Raw genomic sequence first — 19,973 nt, 5'->3', positions numbered from 1 at the left:
GATCAGTGCTTTAAAACATTATTTCTCAACACCTAAAGTTTAGGAAACTGTGCTCCCGTTGGGTCTTGAAATTCCTAACAGAGGACCAGAAACCAAAGATTCGAGTGTGCGATGAAGTTATTGACTCGTTATCATGAAGAAGGTGACGGCTTCTTGAGTCAGATCGTAACTGGAGACGAAACATGGGTTTCGCATATCACGTCCGAATCGAAGCAACAGAGCATGGAATGGAGACACACACACACTCGCCTGTAAAGGTGAAGGCCAAACAGAATCTGTCCCAGCGCAAAATCATGGCGTCTGTGATTTGGGATAGGCATAGTGTTTTGTTGGTCGACTTCGTGCATCGAGGAACCACTGTTAATGCAGAAGCATACTGCCAAACCCTGAGAAAGCTACGCAGAGCGATTCAAAACAAAAGACATGGCAGGCCGACAAAGGGAATTGGCCTTCTCCATGACAATGCAAGACCTCACACTGCAGGTCAGACCTGCCATTTATTGGACAGTTTTGGCTGCGAAGTTTTAGATTACCCACCCTATAGTCCTGATCTTGCGCCGAGCGATTACCATATGTTCCTCCAACCCAACAACACCTCAGTGGCAACTGTTACAGTGATGACGACGACGTGAAAACGGCACTGAACTCTTGGTTTTCGGAGCACGCAGCCAGTTTTTATGAATAGGGTATTTTAAAATTGATTGTGAAGTATGATATGTGTTTGAACAAACTTAGCAACTATATCGAAAAATAGAGTGAAGTATGTACTTCCTGAAAATAAATTTACTTTTTTGAAATAACCTTTCGTTGTGTACTTATGTTCAAACGGACCTTACTTAAGAAACACGCCTCGTATATATATCTTAGATTACAACAAATATTCTTGTTTAGTTTTATTTCTGTATTTTCTTAAGTACAACAAATTCTGTGTTTGTTAACTGTAACGATTTCTGCGTAACATTACAATAATATATTCCTTTGTAAACACCTCACACCGAGGTGACAAAAGTCATGTCATACCTCCTAGTATTCGTGTCGGGCCTCGTTTTGCTCGGTGTAGGTCAGCAACTCGACGTGGCATGGACTTAACAAGTACCCTACAGAAATTTTGAGCCAAGCTGCCACTATAGCCGTCCATATTGCGCAAGAGCTGCCAGTACAGGATTTTTTTTTTTTTTCGAAGTGACCGCTTCATTATGTCTCATAAATGATCGATGCGATTGACGTCGGGATATCTGGGTGGCCAAAACATTCGCACGAATTGTCCAGAATGTTCTTCAAACCAGTCGTGAACAACTGTGGCCTGGTGACGTGGCGCATCGTTGTTTCGACACATGAAGTCCATGCATAGCTACAAATGGTCTCGAAATAGCCGAACTTATCATTTTCAGTCAACGATCGGTTCAGTTGGATCAGAGAACTCAGCCCTTTCCATGTAATCACAGCCCACATGATTACGGAGCCATCACCAGCTTGCACAGTGCCTTGTTGACAACTTCGGTCCATGGCTTCGTGGGGTCTGTGCCACACTCCAACATTACCATCAACTCCTCCCAACTGGAGACCGGACTCATCTGACCAGGCCATAGTATTCCAGTCGTCTAGGGTCCAGCCGACATGATCACAAGCACAGGAGAGGCGCTGTAGGCGATGATGTGCTGTTAGCAAAGGCACACGCGTCGTTCGTCTGCTGCCATAGCCCATTACCGCCAGATTCCGCCGCACTGTCCAAACGGATACGTTTGTCGTACGTCCCATATTGATTTATGCGTCTATTTCATGCTTTTTTACTTGTCTGGCAGCACTGGAAGCTGTATGCAAACGCCGTTGCTCTCAGTCGTCAAGTGAAGGCCATCGGCAACTGCGTTATCCGTGGTGAGAAGCATGCCTGAAGTTTAATATTCTCGGCACACTCCTGGCATTGTGGGTATTGGAATATTGGATTCCTAGCGAATTTCGAAATGGAATGCCCTGTGTGTCTAGCTCTAATTACTGTACCACGTTGAGAGTCTGTTAATTTCCGTCATACGGCCATAATAACGTCACATAAACCACCTGAGTAAAAATGGCAGCTCCTCCAATACAATGATTTTTCGTATTTTGTGTACACGTTACAATCGCAATGTGTACATCTGCATGACTTTTGTAACCTCAGTATATACAGGGTGACTCACTAACCATCTCCACCTAGAAAAACTCCGAAATTATGATAGTAGCTGAAACGTTTCTGGGACAAATGCTGCATGGGACAACGGGGGCCATAATACGACGTTAGTCTTTTGGTGCTAGGTGGAGTAGCGTCAGAGATATAAAGTTCAACTTTGTTTCTTTAAATGGGATGCTATAGTTTGGTACTTATTTTCTGATAGCGGCTATCGAGACGAATCCAATGATGTTTAACAGTAAGATCTTTGAACGTCAAGGAAGGTCAAAAAGGTGACATGAAGGTCCATTTACAGAAGGTGTTCGAGGTGACGACCGTTGGTCTCATTGCAGTGCCGCAGTCTTCTTAGCCTGGATTGTTCAAATGGCTCTGAGCACTATGGTACTTAACCTCTGAGGTCATCAGTCCCCTAGAGCTTAGAACTACTTAAACCTAACTAACCTAAGGACATCACACACACCCATGCCCGAGGCAGGATTCGAAACTGCGACCGTAGCGGTCGCGCGGTTCCAGACCACAGCCTGGATTGAGTGGTATTGCTTATCACTTCGTCACTTTTCGAAGCACGTGCTCTGACAATTCTCTCTCGTATATCGTGCAAATAGTAAATATTCGCCCAATACGGCGTATGCATCTAACGTGCCATGGACACGTAAACACCATTCGAAGGTTTCGTAATACAACACTAGTAGAAACGGTAAGACTAGTATCGTCGAATCAAGCGAATGTGAATGATGTCTTCCTTTGGAAGAACAAGTAGATATGTTTCTCATTTACGGAGAATTCCAAAAAATTCAGTGAGAGCTAGAGACTTATACGCTGAAAGATATCCTCTACGTACTCGCCCTACAAGTCGTACATTTAAATACGTGAATGATAAACTGAGAACAACTGGATCTTTAACGAATGGGAAACATATACGGCAAAGGAAAGTTGCTAAAGAGGAAACGTAAATTGTTACTCTTGCCACTGTGGTTCGAGATCCTGGTGTTAGTTTGCGTCAAATCTCAAGGGAATCTGACACGAGACAGAGTAGCGTTTTTCGTGTTCTGCATCGCAATGAATACGAGTATTATCCTTACCATATCGGTCTTCACCAAGGATTAACTGATACGGATTGTATGAGTCGCATTGAATTCTGCCGATGGGCTCAACTTCAGATTGAGAGGGATCACATATTTATTAATTTGATTTTATTTACTGACGAGGCTAAATTCACGAACCATCCAAATGTTAATTTGCGTATCATGGGTTATTGGGCAACTGAAAATCCATGTTGGCTGCGGCATGTTGCACACCAAAACCCGTGGTCGGTGAATATATGGTGTGGGATTCTGGAGGACAGAATTATAGGCATCTATTTCATCGGAGGAAATCTTAATGGTAGGAAGTACACCACATCCCTGCAAGAAACATTAGGTCTGTTGTTGGAAGAAATACCTTTAGGAAGAAGGAACAGAATGTGGTATCAACACGATAGGTGTCCGGCACATTTTTCGCTGATGGGTAGAAATGAGTTGCAGAGACAATTCCCAAATAGTTGAATTGGACGCGGAGGAGATGTATCGTGGCCGACTCGCTCTTATGGGGATTGGTAAAAAGTATTGTTTATAAAGACGTCACGACTACACCTGAAGATATGCGAGAGAGAATTGTCAGAGCATGTGCTTCGATAAGTGCCCATCTAATAAGGAATACCACTCGATCAGCGATAAGAAGATTGCAGCATTGCATTCATACCAATGGTCATCACTTCGAACAGCTTTTGTAAATGGACGTTCATGCCATCTTTGTGACCTTCGTTGACCTTCAAAGACCTTACTGTTACACATCATTGAATTCGTCTCGATAGCCGCTATCAGAAAATAACTAGCAAAGTATAGCATCCAATGCAAAAAAACAAAGTTGACCTTCATATCTCTGAAGCGACCCCACCTAGCAACAAAAAAACCAACGTCATATTATGGCCCCCGTTGTCCTTAGCAACTTCAGGCCCACAAACTTTTCATCTCCTATCATACTTTCGAAGTTATTCTTGGTGGGAATGGTTAGTAACTCACCCTGTATACCATTATCTGCTTCTTCTTCGTTATAGAACTGCGTAAGTTGTGTGTCACTTTACGTGTAGTTGCGGCATTCAAATGTCACTGACGATGACCTAAGTATCCCAAATTGGTTCGTGATAAAAGAAATTATGAGGAGCAGTCAATTGAAAACGAGGCAGATGGAAAAAGAGAGTTAACTGTATTATGGGAATCGCATGGGGAGAGATCGTGATCGTATGGAGGATGTGTAAGCGTTTCCCAGCGGAATTTCTGCAGCATTATCGGAACAACCTTGGCAACGTATGGGCGGGCGCACATGAAGACCTGCAAGCCAGGATACAATCCTAGTTCCGTAGGCATGCGCAAATATCTGTTCATGAAGGCACTAAATGTATTAACAGTACCCGCAATCACTTTTAAATGATGAACTTATTTACTTCTTTCCGCCTGTCTCGTTTTCATTTGACTGACCCTTGTACAGAGCGGTTAGAAACAGTCTGAGGCGCACGTAAGGGTGTTGCAGGGCAGGCTGTGCTAAGAAATAATTCTTAAGAAAAAAAAATTCGATTCGCCGCACCGTTCCCGTGCTACGCGGCTTTGAAATTAGTCAATTAGGCCGCTGCACACGCTAATTCAAACGGTCTTCCAGAGACTGTGTGGTGAAACGTGTTCTTCTTTTGGTTTCCTAAAAGCTAACAAGAGAACTATACAAACACTGGACATGGGATGGTGGTAAGGATCGATACCGAGCAAACGGCTGAGCACTCTCGTGCCCCATCATCTACGCTATGAAACCAATTGACATTAAAACTTCCTGGCAGATTAAAACTGTGTGCCCGACCGAGACTCGAACTCGGGACCTCGAACTCGAGTTCGAGTCTCGGTCGGGCACGCAGTTTTAATCTGCCAGGAAGTTTCATATCAGCGCACACTCCGCTGCAGAATGAAAATCTAATTCTGGCAATTAACATTAGTTTATCCGGCGGATTACTTGAATTTGCGCGCGCAAGGGCTTGATTAGCTAATTTCAATGTCAGTTAACTTGGAAACTGGGCAATGTATCGAAATTTTTCTTAACAATTATATCTCAGCACAATCTACCCTGCAGCACCCTTACGAGGTTTTCAGCCTGTTTCTGGATACGCTATGTATTAACAGGACATCAGGAAAGTGTTTCCAATTTGATAGTGTTGTCATGTTCTGTTAAACACCGAGAAAAATTTCGGATAATATTATTAGGAAGAAGGTTCTAATATGCTATTATAGTGATCAGACAGCCACACTTTTCTGAGCTTTCTATTTATCTTCGTTATCGACCAAGTAGAATCACGTAACAACTTCAGTTTCTCTTCTTATTTGTTCTTTCTTATTTTTCCAGCGGTCCTTGTTCTTCTCCTGATTTGGTCTTTTCCTTTCGTCTACCCACGTTGCTCCCAGCTCCTAACTTTAGAGTTTAATTCTTAAAAACGTTCGTTGGTGTTATTTACTAATCATTTATGTTGTTTCCTTCTTAGTTCTTTTCTCGTTTATGTAATCCACGCTATTATCGATTTATTTTCCGGATATACAGCACAGCAATACTTGTTTTGTTATCACTGTTATTAATTCACTGGAAGTGGCTAAAGAAGATTAATCTTCGCTTTATCATTACTTCTGGTACCGTCTATATATTTCCATAGATCTCGTCGTTACTTACCATTTTACAGTGACATGTAGTTTGTATTTCACCCATTATTCAACTAATAATCCACCATTCTAATACCTCTATCCTGTCCAATTTATAGTTCAGCATCAGGCTGTCACATGAATATAAACATTCCGGTCTTACCACTATCATTCAGTGTTTTAGTTTTATTTTCTAGTTACGCCTTTCTTGTTGTCGATATTTTTAATGAAACCATATACTCTTTCCATTTCTATTTCTAATTTTTCTAGACCACTCTGTTTTGTAGTTTCTCGAAGATATTTAAATTTACAAACTCGCTTTGTTTCACAATTAGTGTTTCTACAATATGTATTTTCTTGCAATTTCTTATATGTGTCATTAATGTCTTTTTCCAGCAGAACTTTTGAAACCACTTCCATTCACTATTTGTTTCCAAATGACTGGAGTAACTGCTTCTGTAGATTTTCTAAGAGTACTGAATATTTTATATCAACAATTTCCAGACCCTTAATTTGCTTTATTTTATTTTATTTTTTGTGAAAATGCAGTTAAGCGGTAAAGATGATAAGAGGTCCCCTGGTCACTTTTTTGAATTTATTCTGCAATTAGATTTTAATAGAACATTTTAACGTTGATGTATTTGCCAGTTCTACATTCTTCGTGGCAGAGAGTGACTAAGTAGATGAATGTGAGTGAACGTAGGAGACAGTTATTGCAGTTGTGTTTACTGCATTCGTAACGGATTATTTAAGCAACGACGCTGGTAACTCTGCTGTTAAGCGCCTCAAATCGACGCACACACACACACACACACACACACACACACACACACACACACACCACCGCACGACTGGACGCAGACGTGACGTCGTGTTTCCGACCTGCAGCCTGTGTTTGCTGAAGAAATGATCATACGTGGGAAGATGTTGCTATGGTACAAAACTCGGAATAGGCGAGTGCTCTTTCCAAGACACGACTACTGTAAAAGATGAGAGAGTGTATACGGAATCTAGAGTGCATTGAGGACGTAACTGACACTACATTCGGCAGGACTAGTGGTGCAATAGATCCATTAAACTGTATTGGATCTCAGATCAGTGTTAATGTTGTTTCACGTTCTCAAGGTTGCGCGACTCTCCTCCACTAGAAGCAGCTGGTTGTTTTGGAACTGCTTAAGATTCCTATTTCATTGAGAAATAACAACAAGCAAGGGCGCTGTGGATTTAAATGTTTGTGTATCACATCATATATCTACACAGATTTTCACGATTTACGATAACATCGTTGATCATGAGCTCTAAAGAGATATTGAACATGAACCACAGTTCGTAACAATCTGGTAATTTGTTATCGCTGGATGCTTTTCCATTCCAAATACTTTATAATCAGAGCATATACGATTGCTTTCCTCAGTACTGACTATGGTAATGCATTTTAACTTATCTTCGGTTTTATTGAAAAATTTTGTAGCTAGTGGTGTCGGTATAACAACTACCAAGACGATCGCAAAAATATATTTCGTTGGTCTTCAATCTTTCGACTGGATTTACGTTTTTCAAATCGTTGTACCTTATTCCAGATTGATGTTCGTCACATCGTTCTACCTTTTTCTGATGTTCTTACTGCACTGAAGGGTCCTGGACAATTTTCCATATTCTAATCTTCATAGGTCTCTTTACCTTTTCACTAATCATTACAGTGTAGGGACTTGTGTGTTTTGTTTGTTGCTTTTATTTTTCAATGTACGCCTATTTCTGTCACCATACTTCGCCTGATTTTTATTCTCCCTTTCCCCGGCTCCCCACCTCTCGGTTTAGTTCTTTGTTGTGTTAAGCACACGTTTTCCTTTATTTTATCAATATTACTCCGGCCGTGAATTGTAGGAAATGCGCTCAATCGTTGTCCACTGCCGCAGTCTTAGAAAATCCTTGTTAATGTCTTCTACCTGATACGAAGTGTGTGTAGTACGTCACCTAGGTAATGTTAATTTTTCCAAGCGAGAGTAAATAATGTATACTGAACGTCGTATGCCTATGGTCTGACTTAGTTTAGTTGAACAAACCGACCCTTGAACCCACAAATCAGAAGTTACTTCGTAGCTAACACAAAAGTTAGCCAACATTCAAATAGGCACATTCTCCTCATTTTCGAACTGAATGACCAATGGCTGACAATGCCTTCGTCCTCCTTAAGCTGAACAAAAATTTGAGGAACATGAATATGAATGTAGATGTGTTGCACATGCTAGTGTTACAGATCTCATCATTTCTGGGAAGTAAGTCTTTATTAAAGCAGTCGAAGTCGTTTTAATTAAATATACGTTTCCTGTTATACTTCATTTATACAACTTCAGAATGTGTTCTGATGTGCGTCCGTTGATACTGCCCTGAAGCAGCCTGTGGTTTGCTTCCTAATTCATTATGAACCGGGCCTTTCTGTTTCTCAATTAGAAAATGGGCCGTTCCCCTTTCAATTTCCGATAAATTAGTATTGTTAAACAGTTTTATACCTTTTGAATTATATGGCTGAATATCTGGCGTCAATTTAAGCCGTTTCATCTCGGCTACCCCAATGTTGAAATATCCACTCTTTAACAGTATGTGCTTTTGTGGACTGCCAGACAGAATAAATTTTCGGGAGGTCATGCCCATAGCACTTATGGTCAGACGACTGAAACTAATTGTATAAATAAACTGTTTTTTATCAGCAGCTAAAGACGGTGATATGACTTTTTTTGACAGAATAAAACTGTGAATCAGTCGGGTGCTCAATCCTAGGCCCTTTCCCTTTCGGAGGCAATGCTCTGTTGTAGCATCATCATAGACGCCATCAAGTATTCTGGCATCCGTGGAAGTCTTTCTTCGGAAGCTCGGTGTCTTCCATTCTTTCCTCCTCTTCGCCATTATTTTACTCTTACTTTTTAATAGTGATTCATTTGTCCTGACGCAGTCTGTTAGCTGATAGTCACTAGGTATTTTTTTTTTACCTACTGTCCATTCACTGATCTAAGGAATACTTTATTATGGCGTCACGTCTCAACTCCCCCGGAATTTTGTTTTCATACTGTCCATTGTCCTGTCGTCGTTCAAGCGCTTGGCACCTCAGAATGTTTTGTTGTGTGTTTCTAGCTGACATGTATCTTATCACATTTTGAAGAGCTCTAAGTGTTTTCGCAGTGTTCATATTTCAGCCCTATGGAGGACAACATTCACTATCCTTCTCTTCCATGTTTATCCAGGACTCCACAGAAAAATTCCTTTTATCTATCCAAATTTTCTTTGCTATTGCAATTATTGTTTTCACTTCTTCCTCACGTCTTATGTATATAATTACTCTACATACTGAAAATTGTCTTTTACTTCCATTTTCCTCAACATTTTCGCAATTATCTTCCTTCTTTTCGTTCTCTGAACCATTGCTTTTGTCTTTCTAATACTGATCCTTCTGCCCTGATGTTAGCAGCTGTTTTTCAATTCGTCAATCTGCTACAGATTGCCATCTCATCTTCAACTAATAATTCCATGTCATCTTCAAAGAACATACATTTGACCTTCCTGGAGATAATGGTGAAGATATTTCTGTCGTACAAAACGTTGAAACGCAGTAGAGACAATGGGACTCATTTATCTTAAGAAATTTGCTGCGAAACACATTTCCATTGAAATAAGTAACAGTTTGTGACAATTCAGTGAAATTCGAAAAAGAATGATCAGAATTCTTGCAATCTGATCTTACTGAACCCACACCTATGAACTGTGTCACGTGAAATATATAAAACGTACATATTGCGAATGAGGCAAATGCTAATTTTGACATATTGTCAAATTCTAATTGTGGACTTGTCTTGTTATTTCTTTATAGAGCTGTGCTATAACGTGGACTTTATTTTCCGCTATACTGTCCAATCGCCTCTAATTGATCCCATAATCCACAAAATTGACAGAAGACTACAGACTAGCACGTCTCTTCGCTTGGGGGAAGTAAATAACATTCGTTGCAGTAATTTTTATGGAAGCGATAGCTCTTGCTTCTTTCCTAGTTTCAGATTATTCATCCACAGACCAAGCAAAAAGTCAAAAACCAAGGTGTAAAATTGTTTGTAAGTCGCTAAGTGCTCACATTCTCATACTGGATGACTATAGTTTTAGTATGAAGGAACCATGAGCTACGATATCTCAAGGTATGTTTACCTTTCCAACTTTAGTACTTGCCTTATCATGTAAAATAACGTGGCATTATCAATTAATAAGCACGTTAAAACTGCTTGTTACCCTCTAAAATTCCATGTACTACTGCATACTTCACGAAGTACGGCGTAACAACAGCACCAAAGCTGCTGCAATGTGTGTTTAGTTGAGGACAAGCTTGTCAAGCAACTACCCTCAAGTGAAGCATACGGTTACGTCAGTTTAACGGAAGATTCCCTGGTATGAAGTGCATATTTACTGTCAGCTGCAGTTTTTATATATGCACCTGATGCCTAGGAAACTTTCTTGAAGTTGATGTTCCCGTACCTGTGATGAAGATGGACGCTTGAGGGCAACTCGTTGCTCGTAAATAAATACACATTGCTGCAGCTTGTGGTGATATTCTTATGCTGTTCTTTAAATAGATTGAAGCTGTGGATAACTGTTAACAGAAAATATATTTTGACGTGAAAATTTCTACCCCAATTCACAAATATTCGTGACACAAGTTTGTATGAATCATTTCCGTTCCTTGCTGCGAAATGTCTGTGCCTGGAGTGTCCGGGAAGAGTGCTAAAACTGCGGAAGCGGATGGCATGCCGCCTGTGTGTAGCTCTGACGAAATATAGGCAAGGGTTGAAATAACAGTTTGGCAAAGCAGCCTATGTCAAACATTTCTGTACACTCAGCTTTCAGCAACTATGGATCCGTCATTCTTTTCAAGTCATCAGTCTTCCAACTGGTTTGATACGACACATAACGAATTCCTCTCTCGAGCCAACCTTTTTCGTAGCACTTCTAATCGTCGTCCTAAAATATTTGCTGGGTGAATTCCAACCTCTCTCATCCTCTACAGTTCGTGCTCTACAGCTCCTCTAGTACCATGGAAGCTATTCCCTGATGTGTCAACAGATCTGTTATCTTCATATCCCTCCTCCTTTCAGTATTTTCCATATATTTCTTTCCTCTCCGATTCTGTACAGAATCTCCTCATTCCTTACTTTACCAGTAGGCCTAATTTTCAACATTCGTCTGTAGCACCACATTTCAAATGTTTCGATTCGCTTCTGTTCTGGTTTTCTCACAGTCTTGTTACAGTACTACACAGCAAGGTGTTACAAAAGTCCACCACGGGTTACTGTGCTGCGGACGTAGCAGATTCCTTAACCTCATGTACTTCCTGATCACCAGTTCTGATAATAAGTTTCTCGATATTCCCTTTCTTGTTTCCTCTCATTACTTTCGTCTTTTTCGATGTAGTCTCAATCCGTATTTCGTACTCATTAGAATGTTCTTTACATTCCACCGAGATTCTAATTCTTCTTCGCTTTCACCGAGGATAGAAATGTCATCAGCGAATCTTATCAGTGGTATCTCTGAATTTTAATCCCACTTTTGAAACTTTCTTTTATTTCCGTCATTACTCCTCGATATATAGATTCAACAGTAAGGGCAAAAGACTACGTCCGTGTGTCACACCCTTTTTCATCAGAGAATTTCGTTCTCGGTCTTCCAGTTTTATTTTTCCCTCTTCGTACTTGTATATATATTGTATTCAAATCATCTTTTCCTATAACTTACCCTTTTTTCTCAGAATTTCCAACATCTAGAAGCATTTTACACTGTCGAACGCTTCCTCCAGGTCGACAGATCCTATGAACTCATCTTGATTTCGCTTTAGTCTTGCTTCTATCATCAACCGAAACGTCAAAACTTTTCTAAAGCCAAACTGATCGTCATCTAACAGATCTTCAGTTTCCTTTTCCGTTCTTCTGTATATTATTTTTGTCACCAACTTCGATGGAAGAGCTCTTTATCTGACTGTGCGATAATTCTGAGACGTGTCAGCTCTCGCAGTCTTCGGAATAGTGTGGATGATATTTTTTCGAAAGTCAGATGGTATGTCGCCAGACTCATACATTCTACACAACAACGTGAAAAGCCGTTTGGTTGCTACTTTTACTAATGATTTTAGAAATTCTGAGAGAATGTTATCTATCCCCTCTGCCTTATTTGATCTAAAGTCTTCTAAAGCTCTCTTAAATTCTGAGTTTGGTACCGCAATCCCTATCTCTCCCCCAGCGACTCTCGTTTCTCCTTTTGTCATGCCATCAGACAAGTTCTCCCCTTCATAGCGGCCATCTTGTTCTGTAAATTGAAGGGGGACGGAGGTGGGAGGACAAAGGAAATGAAATGGAAGGAACTAACGATATCAGCTGTGTCGAGACTTTGTGCAGAATCAGAGGCGACGAATCAAAATGTTTGCCTTACTGGGACTCGGATGTGTGATCTCCTACTTACTGGGGAGTTGCATTAACCGTTGCGGCCGCCAGACATAGTTTTTATCACAAATGCGTGAACTATATCGACATGCTTCCCGGCCGACGCGCCTTCCCCCCTGGCACCACGTATCCGCAGTTCCCGTCCATGTCCTGCATGCTCGCTAATTTTAGATTTCCGCTGGAGGTCGAGCGTTGCTGTAGATTCATTCCCATCGAGGACAGTCAATTACATAAATCCGTGGTGTCTACTCCTTCGGACCAGTCCCAAAGAAAAGACCCCACGCATTCGTATACTTCATTGTTCTCTCTTCACCTATCCGATCTCTCCTCTGCATCTGACAATGGAATTCCCATTGCACTCTCATGTTACCGTCCTTGCTTTTAATAAGGAATTTCCTTCGTACAAAGCTGAGGGTATTAAAATCGTAATGATAAACTGCCAAATAATTCACAACAATGTGCCAGAGGTTGAAGCGCTCCTGAAAAGCAGTAGAGCTCACATAATACTAGGTACAGAAGGCTGACTGAGACCTGAAACTGATGGCACTGAGATTTTGGGGAAAATTTAAATGTATGTCGAAAGCATAGGCAAACGGGAAACGTGTGTTTGTCGCAGTAGACAAGAAACTCATATCCTCTGAGATATAAAATGAAGCTGTATGTGAGATTATTTGGGCAAGACTCGGTATGAAAGGTGGGCATAAAATGATAATTGGATCCTTGTGTCGCTCACCAGACTCATATCCTGATGTGATCGAAAATTTTAGAGAGAACCTCAGTTCGCTTGTACACAAGTTTCGAATCATACTGTAATCATCGATGACGACTTTAATCGTTCAACAATTAATTGGGAAAATTACAGTTTTGTTAGTGACGGACGTGATAAAACATCCTGTGGAACTTTACTGAATGCCTTCTCTGAAAACTACCTAGAACAGGTAGTTAGGAACCCCACTCACGATGGAGATATGTTGGAACTAATGGCAAAAAAATCCACGTGATCTCTTCGAGGATGTCCACATTGAAAGTGGTATTTAGTGACCATGACGCAGTTGTGGCAACAGTGATTACCAAAGCGCAAAGCACAACTAAAACAAAGCAGAGAAATATACATGCCCAATAGGCCAGATAAAGAGACAGTAGTGTTATATCTCAATGAAGAACTTGAAACTTTCATCACAGGGCAGTAACTTGTAAAGGATCTATGGCTCCAGTTTAAAAGAATGTTTATCATGCACTGGATAGGTATGTACCCAGTGGAACAGTGCATAATGGAAGGGAGCCTCCGTGATATACAGTCACTGTAAAGGAACTTCTAAAGCAATAGAGATTACTGCATAATAGGTGTAAACCAAAGCGTAGGGCTATTAGATAGATAAATGCTGAGTTAAACACGTTTGGATATCAAGCGAGCAATGCGAGATACCTTCAGTAACTACCGTAGCAGAATACTTTCAAATGATATTTCACAAAACCCAAGAAATTCGGGTGTACGCAAAGGTTGTTAGTGACACCAAAATTAGTGTCCAGTCTTTAAAAGTTCAAAAATGTAAAAGACAGGAACTGAAGTTTAGGGTGCCAAAGGAAAAGCTGAAATGCTTAACCCCGTTTTCTTTTTCAAATCTTCCTTCACAAAGGAAAACACAGGAGAACTGCCCTTGTTTAATCCTCCTATGACTAAAAAGATGAATCAAATAAGTATTAGTGACAGTGCTGTTGAGAAACAGCTGAAATCCTTAAAATTTAACAAAGCTGCAAGGCCCGATGGAATCCCTGTCAGATTGTATACTGAATTTGTGATTTTGTTTAGCCCCTCTTCTACTGTCATTTATCGTAAATTCTTCGAACAAAAAACCGTGCGCTTTTCTTGGAGAAAAGCACAGGTCACACACGTCTACAAGAAGGATAGTAGAAGTGATCCGCAATATACCATCCAATATCCTTGACATCGATTTGTTGTAGAATTTTAGAACACAGTCTGAGAGAAAACAAGTGAGGTATCTTGAACAGAATGACCTCCTTAATGTCAGCCAACACAGATCCGGAAAACATCGATCATGTATAACTCAGTTCGCACTCTTCTCGCGTGACATCCTGTAAGCTTTGGATCAAGGCAGGCAGACAGATACAGTACTTCTTGATTTCCGAAAACCATTTAACTCACTACCACACCTGCGCTTACTGTTAAAAGTGCGATCGTATGGGGTATAGAGTGGAATTTGTGACTGTGTTGAGGATTTCTTTTGTAGGGAGTAGGCAGCATGTTATCTAGGATGGATATTCATGGTCAGATGTAGAAGTAACTTGAGGTGTGCCCCGGGAAAGTTTCTTGGGACACTTTCTGTTCGTGTTGTATATTAATGACCTTGCTCACGATTTTAATAATAACCTCAGAGTTTCTGCAGATGATGGAGTTATCTTTAATGAATACTATCTGGATGAATCTTCATAAGTATTCAGTCAAATTTTGATAAGATTGCTAAGTAGTGCGAATATTGGCAACTTGCTTTAAAAGTTCAAAAATGTAAAATTGTGCAATACACAAAACGAAAAAAAAACGTAGTATCGTATGAACATAATATCAATGAGTCACCGTGGGAATCGGCGAACTCATACAAATACCTGGGTGTAATACTTTGTAGAGACATGAAACGAAATGGTCACATAGGGTCAGTGGTGGTAAAGCAGGTGGTAGACTTCGGTTTGTTGGCAGAATACTGGCTACAAAGGAGATTGCTTGTACATCACTCGTACGACCGATTCTAGAATATTGATCAAGTGTTTGGGACCAGTACGAAATAGGACTGACAGGTGTTATGGAACGCATACAGAGACGGGCAGCACAAATGGTCACAGGTTTGTTTTATCCGTGGGAGAGTGTTACAGAGGTGCTAAAAAACTGAACTGGAAGATTCCTGAAGATAGAAGTAAACTATGGCAAGAAAGTTTGTTAACAAATTTTCGAGAGATGGCTGGCCCCTGACAATGATTCACACAGGGATCGTGACGATAAGGTTACAATAATTACAACTCGCACAGAGACATTCCAGCAAACATTCTACCGTCTCTCCATATGTGAATGAAACGGGTAGAAACCATAACAGCTGGTACAATCGGACGTACCCTCTCCCATGCATCTCACGGCGGTTTTCAGAGTATTCGAGGGTGGCTCAGAAAGTAATGGCTCAAATGGCTCTGAGCACTACGGGACTTAACATCTGAGGCCATCAGTCCCCTAGAACTTACAACTACTTAAACTAAGCTGAGGACATCACACACATCGATTCCCGAGACAGGTTTCGAACCCGCCACCGCAGCGGTCGCGCGGTTCCCGACTGAAGCGCCTGGAACCGCTAAGCCACAACGAGAAAGTAATGCACTGCATTTTTTTCTTCACTAATTCCTTATTGAACATAATACGAATTACACACACGAAAGAACGGTGTTTTATCTACACACCCTATTTTTCCACGTAATCTTCACCCTGTTCTATGGCCTTCCTCCAGCGCGAAACTGTGTGCGTGTGTGCCCTGTCGGTACCAATCCTTGTCCTGGAGGCGGAGCCAGGGCTTCACTTTGTGAATCTCCTCCTCATCATCTTCAAAACGTCTTCCACGAATGGCATCCTTTAATGGCCAGAACAAGTGGAAGTGCGAGGGGGCTAGGTCATGGCTGTAGGGTGGATGGGGTAACACTGTCCAACCCTGTTTTGCATCCACTCTTCCTTTGTTGATTCACAGATGCAGTGCCACCTGCCGTAATGAGTCTGTTATCGCGAATGACATCAGCAACATGTCAGATGTTAAAGCCGTGGACGGGCTCCCCGACCGCTGCAAATCGTCGAGCTCTGCTGAACCGCCTTCTGATGACTTCACCCTCCGTGCCCAGCGACTACCTGTATTTCTGAAACTTCCTGGCAGATTAAAACTGTGTGCAGGACCGAGACTCGAACTCGGGACCTTTGCCTTTCACGGGCAAGTGCTCTGCCTACTGAGCTAACCAAGTACGACTCACGCCCCATCCTCACAGCTTTACTTCTGGCAGTACCTCGTCTCCTACCTTCCAAACATTACATAAGCTCTCCTGCGAACCTTGCAGAACTAGCACTCCTGAAAGAAAGCTTCTGTGAAGTTTGGAAGGTAGGAGACTAAGTACTGGCAGAAGTAAAGCTGTGAGGACGGGGCGTGAGTCGTACTTGGGTCGCTCAGTTGGTAGAGCACTTGCCCGCGAAAGGCAAAGGTCCCGAGTTCGACTCTCGGTCCGGCACACAGTTTTAATCTGCCAGGAAGTTTCATATCAGCGCACACTCCGCTGCAGAGTGAAAATCTCATTCTGGTAACTGTACTTCTGTTGACAGCAGATTCACTATCGACTTTGCACAAGCATTTGTAAATATTATCAGCAGCTTCTTTCTCTGCAGTGAGTAATTCAATGACGGGACGTTCCTTGTAACGTACATTACTTACAGAGGCCATTTTGAAACTTTTATGCAGCTGCACTATCTGTTGGAAGTGACGGAAACTTAGTGCGCTCACTCAGGAGGCTTAAAATAATACATACGTAACGTTTCGCATTCGTAGCTTTGTTTTCGGCTGAGAAAAAAAGATGCGATGCATTACTTTCATCTGCATCTACATCTACATCTACACACACACTCCGCAATCCACCATACGGTGCGTGGCGGAGGGTACCTCGTACCACAACTAGCATCTTCTCTCCCTGTTCCACTCCCAAACAGAACAAGGGAAAAATGACTGCCCATATGCCTCTGTACGAGCCCTAATCTCTCTTATCTTATCATTGTGGTCTTTCCGCGAAATGTAAGTTGGCGGCAGCAAAATTGTACTGCAGTCAGCCACAAATGCTGGTTCTCTAAATTTCCTCAGTAGCCATTCACGAAAAGAACGCCTCCTTTCCTCTAGAGACTCCCACCCGAGTTCCTGAAGCATTTTCGTAACACTCGAGTGATGATCAAACCTACCAGTAACAAATCTAGCAGCCCGCCTGTGAATTGCTTGTATGTTCTCCCTCAATCCGACCTGATAGTTATCTCAAACCCTCGAGCAGTACTCCAGAATAGGTCGTATTAGTGTTTTATAAGCGGTCTCCTTTGCAAACGAACTACATCTCCCCAAAATTCTACCAATGAACCGAAGACGACTATCCGCCTTCCCCACAACTGCCATTACATGCTTGTCCCACTTCATATCACTCTGCAATGTTACGCCCAAATATTTTATCGGCGTGACCGTGTCAAGCGCTGCACTACTAATGGAGTATTCAAACATTACGGGATTCTTTTACCTATTCATCTGCATTAATTTACATTTATCTATATTTAGAGTTAGACTCTCTGGGCAACCCTCGTAGACGTAGATGTAGAATTTTAGTTTTGGTGCTGGTCGCCGTGTTGCAGGCTACATCAACCAGAACCACCCGCAGGCGGGCTACTACTTCTCGATGGCGGCCACGCTGGCCGGCGCGGCGCTGCTGTTCGTGGTGGGCGGCGGGTCGCGGCGCGGCTGGGACTCTGTGCCCGGCGGCTGCGGCGTGCTGCCGGACGGCCCCCTGGCCGCCGCCGCCCCCGCGCCGCTCGGGGGCGCCCCCGGCGTCCGCCCCCACCCGCTGCTCACCAAGAGCATGTCGTTCGGCACGCCGCTGGACCTGCCGCCCCCGGACGACATCCTGTGGCGGCCCGTGCGGTCGTGTCGCAGCGAGCCCGAGAGCCTGGGCCGGCCGCCGCCGCCCGCCGCCGCCGCCTTCACCGTCGTCGAGCAGATCACCACCTGCGTCTGACCGCGCCTCGCCCTCTGTCCCCACGTCACGGCGACACTCGTCAACACCTTCCATAGATCACCCTCACTGTGTGCCACATGTCCATCACATTTTGCAACCACTCGCGCAGAAAAGACTGCTTATTTATTTCTTCGTATAGAGACGAAATACCGTTGCAGCTATTACACTAGAACGTTCACTGTCTACGTTCTCTAGCACTCGTCACTTACTGGAAATCCATAAGCCCTTGACTATAATGTGGCACTATTAAACAGCGACAATAACCATTTTAAATATTTAAAGAGATCTCTTTCATTGCTTACATTACTGGACTGTACGTCATCAACCTTTCATTTCTCATGTTATATTAGAATAAACAGTGTATAAATAAACCACGAAAGACGAAATGCTACAATGAACGACGGTCGTCTGTTAGTCCTAGCAACTATGGAATACGAGGCGTGTTTTTTAAATAAGTACCGTTTTGAAATTAAAAAAAGACGTGCTGAGATATCCCAAAAGTTTATTTTTACATGAAAGCCTGTACCTTAATCTACTTTTCTACATAATTTCCGTCAATATTGAGGCACTTTTCATAATGTTGTACCAGTTTCTGAATATCCTCCTCATAGAAGTCTGACGCCTGACTTGCTAACAACTGCATCACCACTGTTTTGACTTCGTCATCGTCTTGAAGACGCTGACCGCCCAGGTGTTTCTTCAAGTGCAGGAACAGATGGTAGTCACTGGGCGCAAGATCGGGGCTGTACGGAGGATGATCTAGAGTTTCCCATCGAAAAGATGTGATGAGACCTTTGGTCTGATTCGCCACATGCGGACGCGCATTGTCTTGCAGCAAAATGATGCCCTTGCTCAACTTCCATAGACTGTTGGTTTGATTCTGGTGTGACGTAGGCCACCCATGTTTCATCGCCCGTAACAGCTTGGCTTAATAAATCATCACCGTAGTTGTGGTACCGCTCAAGGAAAGTCAGTGCACTTTTTTTTTTATGGGACTTAACTGCTGTGGTCATCAGTCCCCTAGAATTTAGAACTACTTAAACATAACTAACCTAAGGACATCACACACACCCATGCCCGAGGCAAGATTCAAACTTGCGACCGTAACGGTCTCGCGGTTCCAGACGGTAGCGCCTAGAACCGCTCGGCCACTCCGGCCGGCAGTCAGTGCACTGTCTAAAGTTTGGTTTTGTGCACAACCGTCAACATTTTCGATACCCAATGTGCCCACAATTTTCTGAAATTCAAGTGCTCGGTCACAGTGCCATACAAAACACTACGAGAAACATTTGGAAAGTCATCCCGCAAGGAGGAAATCGTAAAGCATCTATTTTCTCTCAACTGCACCAAACTTTCTTTCATTAACGACGGAAGGACGCCCACTCCGTTGTTCATCATGCACATTTGTGGGGCCATCTTTAAATGCTCTCATCCACTTTCTTACCATTCCATCACTCATAATGTTTTCTCCGTAAATTTCACAGATCTGACGACGAATATCAATCGCTTTTAGGCCTTTAGCACTAAGAAATCTTATAACAGCTCGTACTTCACAGTCGGCGGGACTCGCGATTATCGGAGGAATCTTAAACATTCAGTACACACCGTAAACAAGGAAGAATCAGAATGTAATGGCGTCAGTACGTAGATTAAGGTACAGGTTTTCACGTAAAAATAAAATTATTTAGATATCTTGGCTCGTCTTTTTTTAAATTTCAAAACGGTACTTACTAAAAAATACGCCTCGTATCTTGCCATAATGAAGACCACATGAGAATTCCACACCGTGAATTGAACCAGTACGGCACCTTGAATCTGAATGCCAACATAAAG

General features: G+C 42.3%; 1 protein-coding gene across 1 annotated transcript in view; it reads left to right on the top strand.

Moving 5' to 3' along the window:
• The window catches only part of LOC126159814 (monocarboxylate transporter 2-like), a 181,882-nt gene extending 163,742 nt beyond the window's left edge, over window positions 1–18,140 (top strand). The window contains exons 8-9 of the mRNA XM_049916625.1: window positions 17,761–17,930; window positions 17,982–18,140. Coding sequence (XP_049772582.1) covers window positions 17,761–17,930; window positions 17,982–18,140 — 329 coding nt within the window. The remainder of the gene's footprint in view (window positions 1–17,760; window positions 17,931–17,981) is intronic.
• The last annotated feature ends 1,833 nt before the right edge of the window (window positions 18,141–19,973 follow it).

Source organism: Schistocerca cancellata, chromosome 2, assembly GCF_023864275.1.
Source record: "Schistocerca cancellata isolate TAMUIC-IGC-003103 chromosome 2, iqSchCanc2.1, whole genome shotgun sequence".
In the NCBI taxonomy this organism is placed as follows: Eukaryota; Metazoa; Arthropoda; class Insecta; order Orthoptera; family Acrididae; genus Schistocerca; species Schistocerca cancellata.
This window is presented reverse-complemented; position numbering and strand designations above follow the sequence as displayed.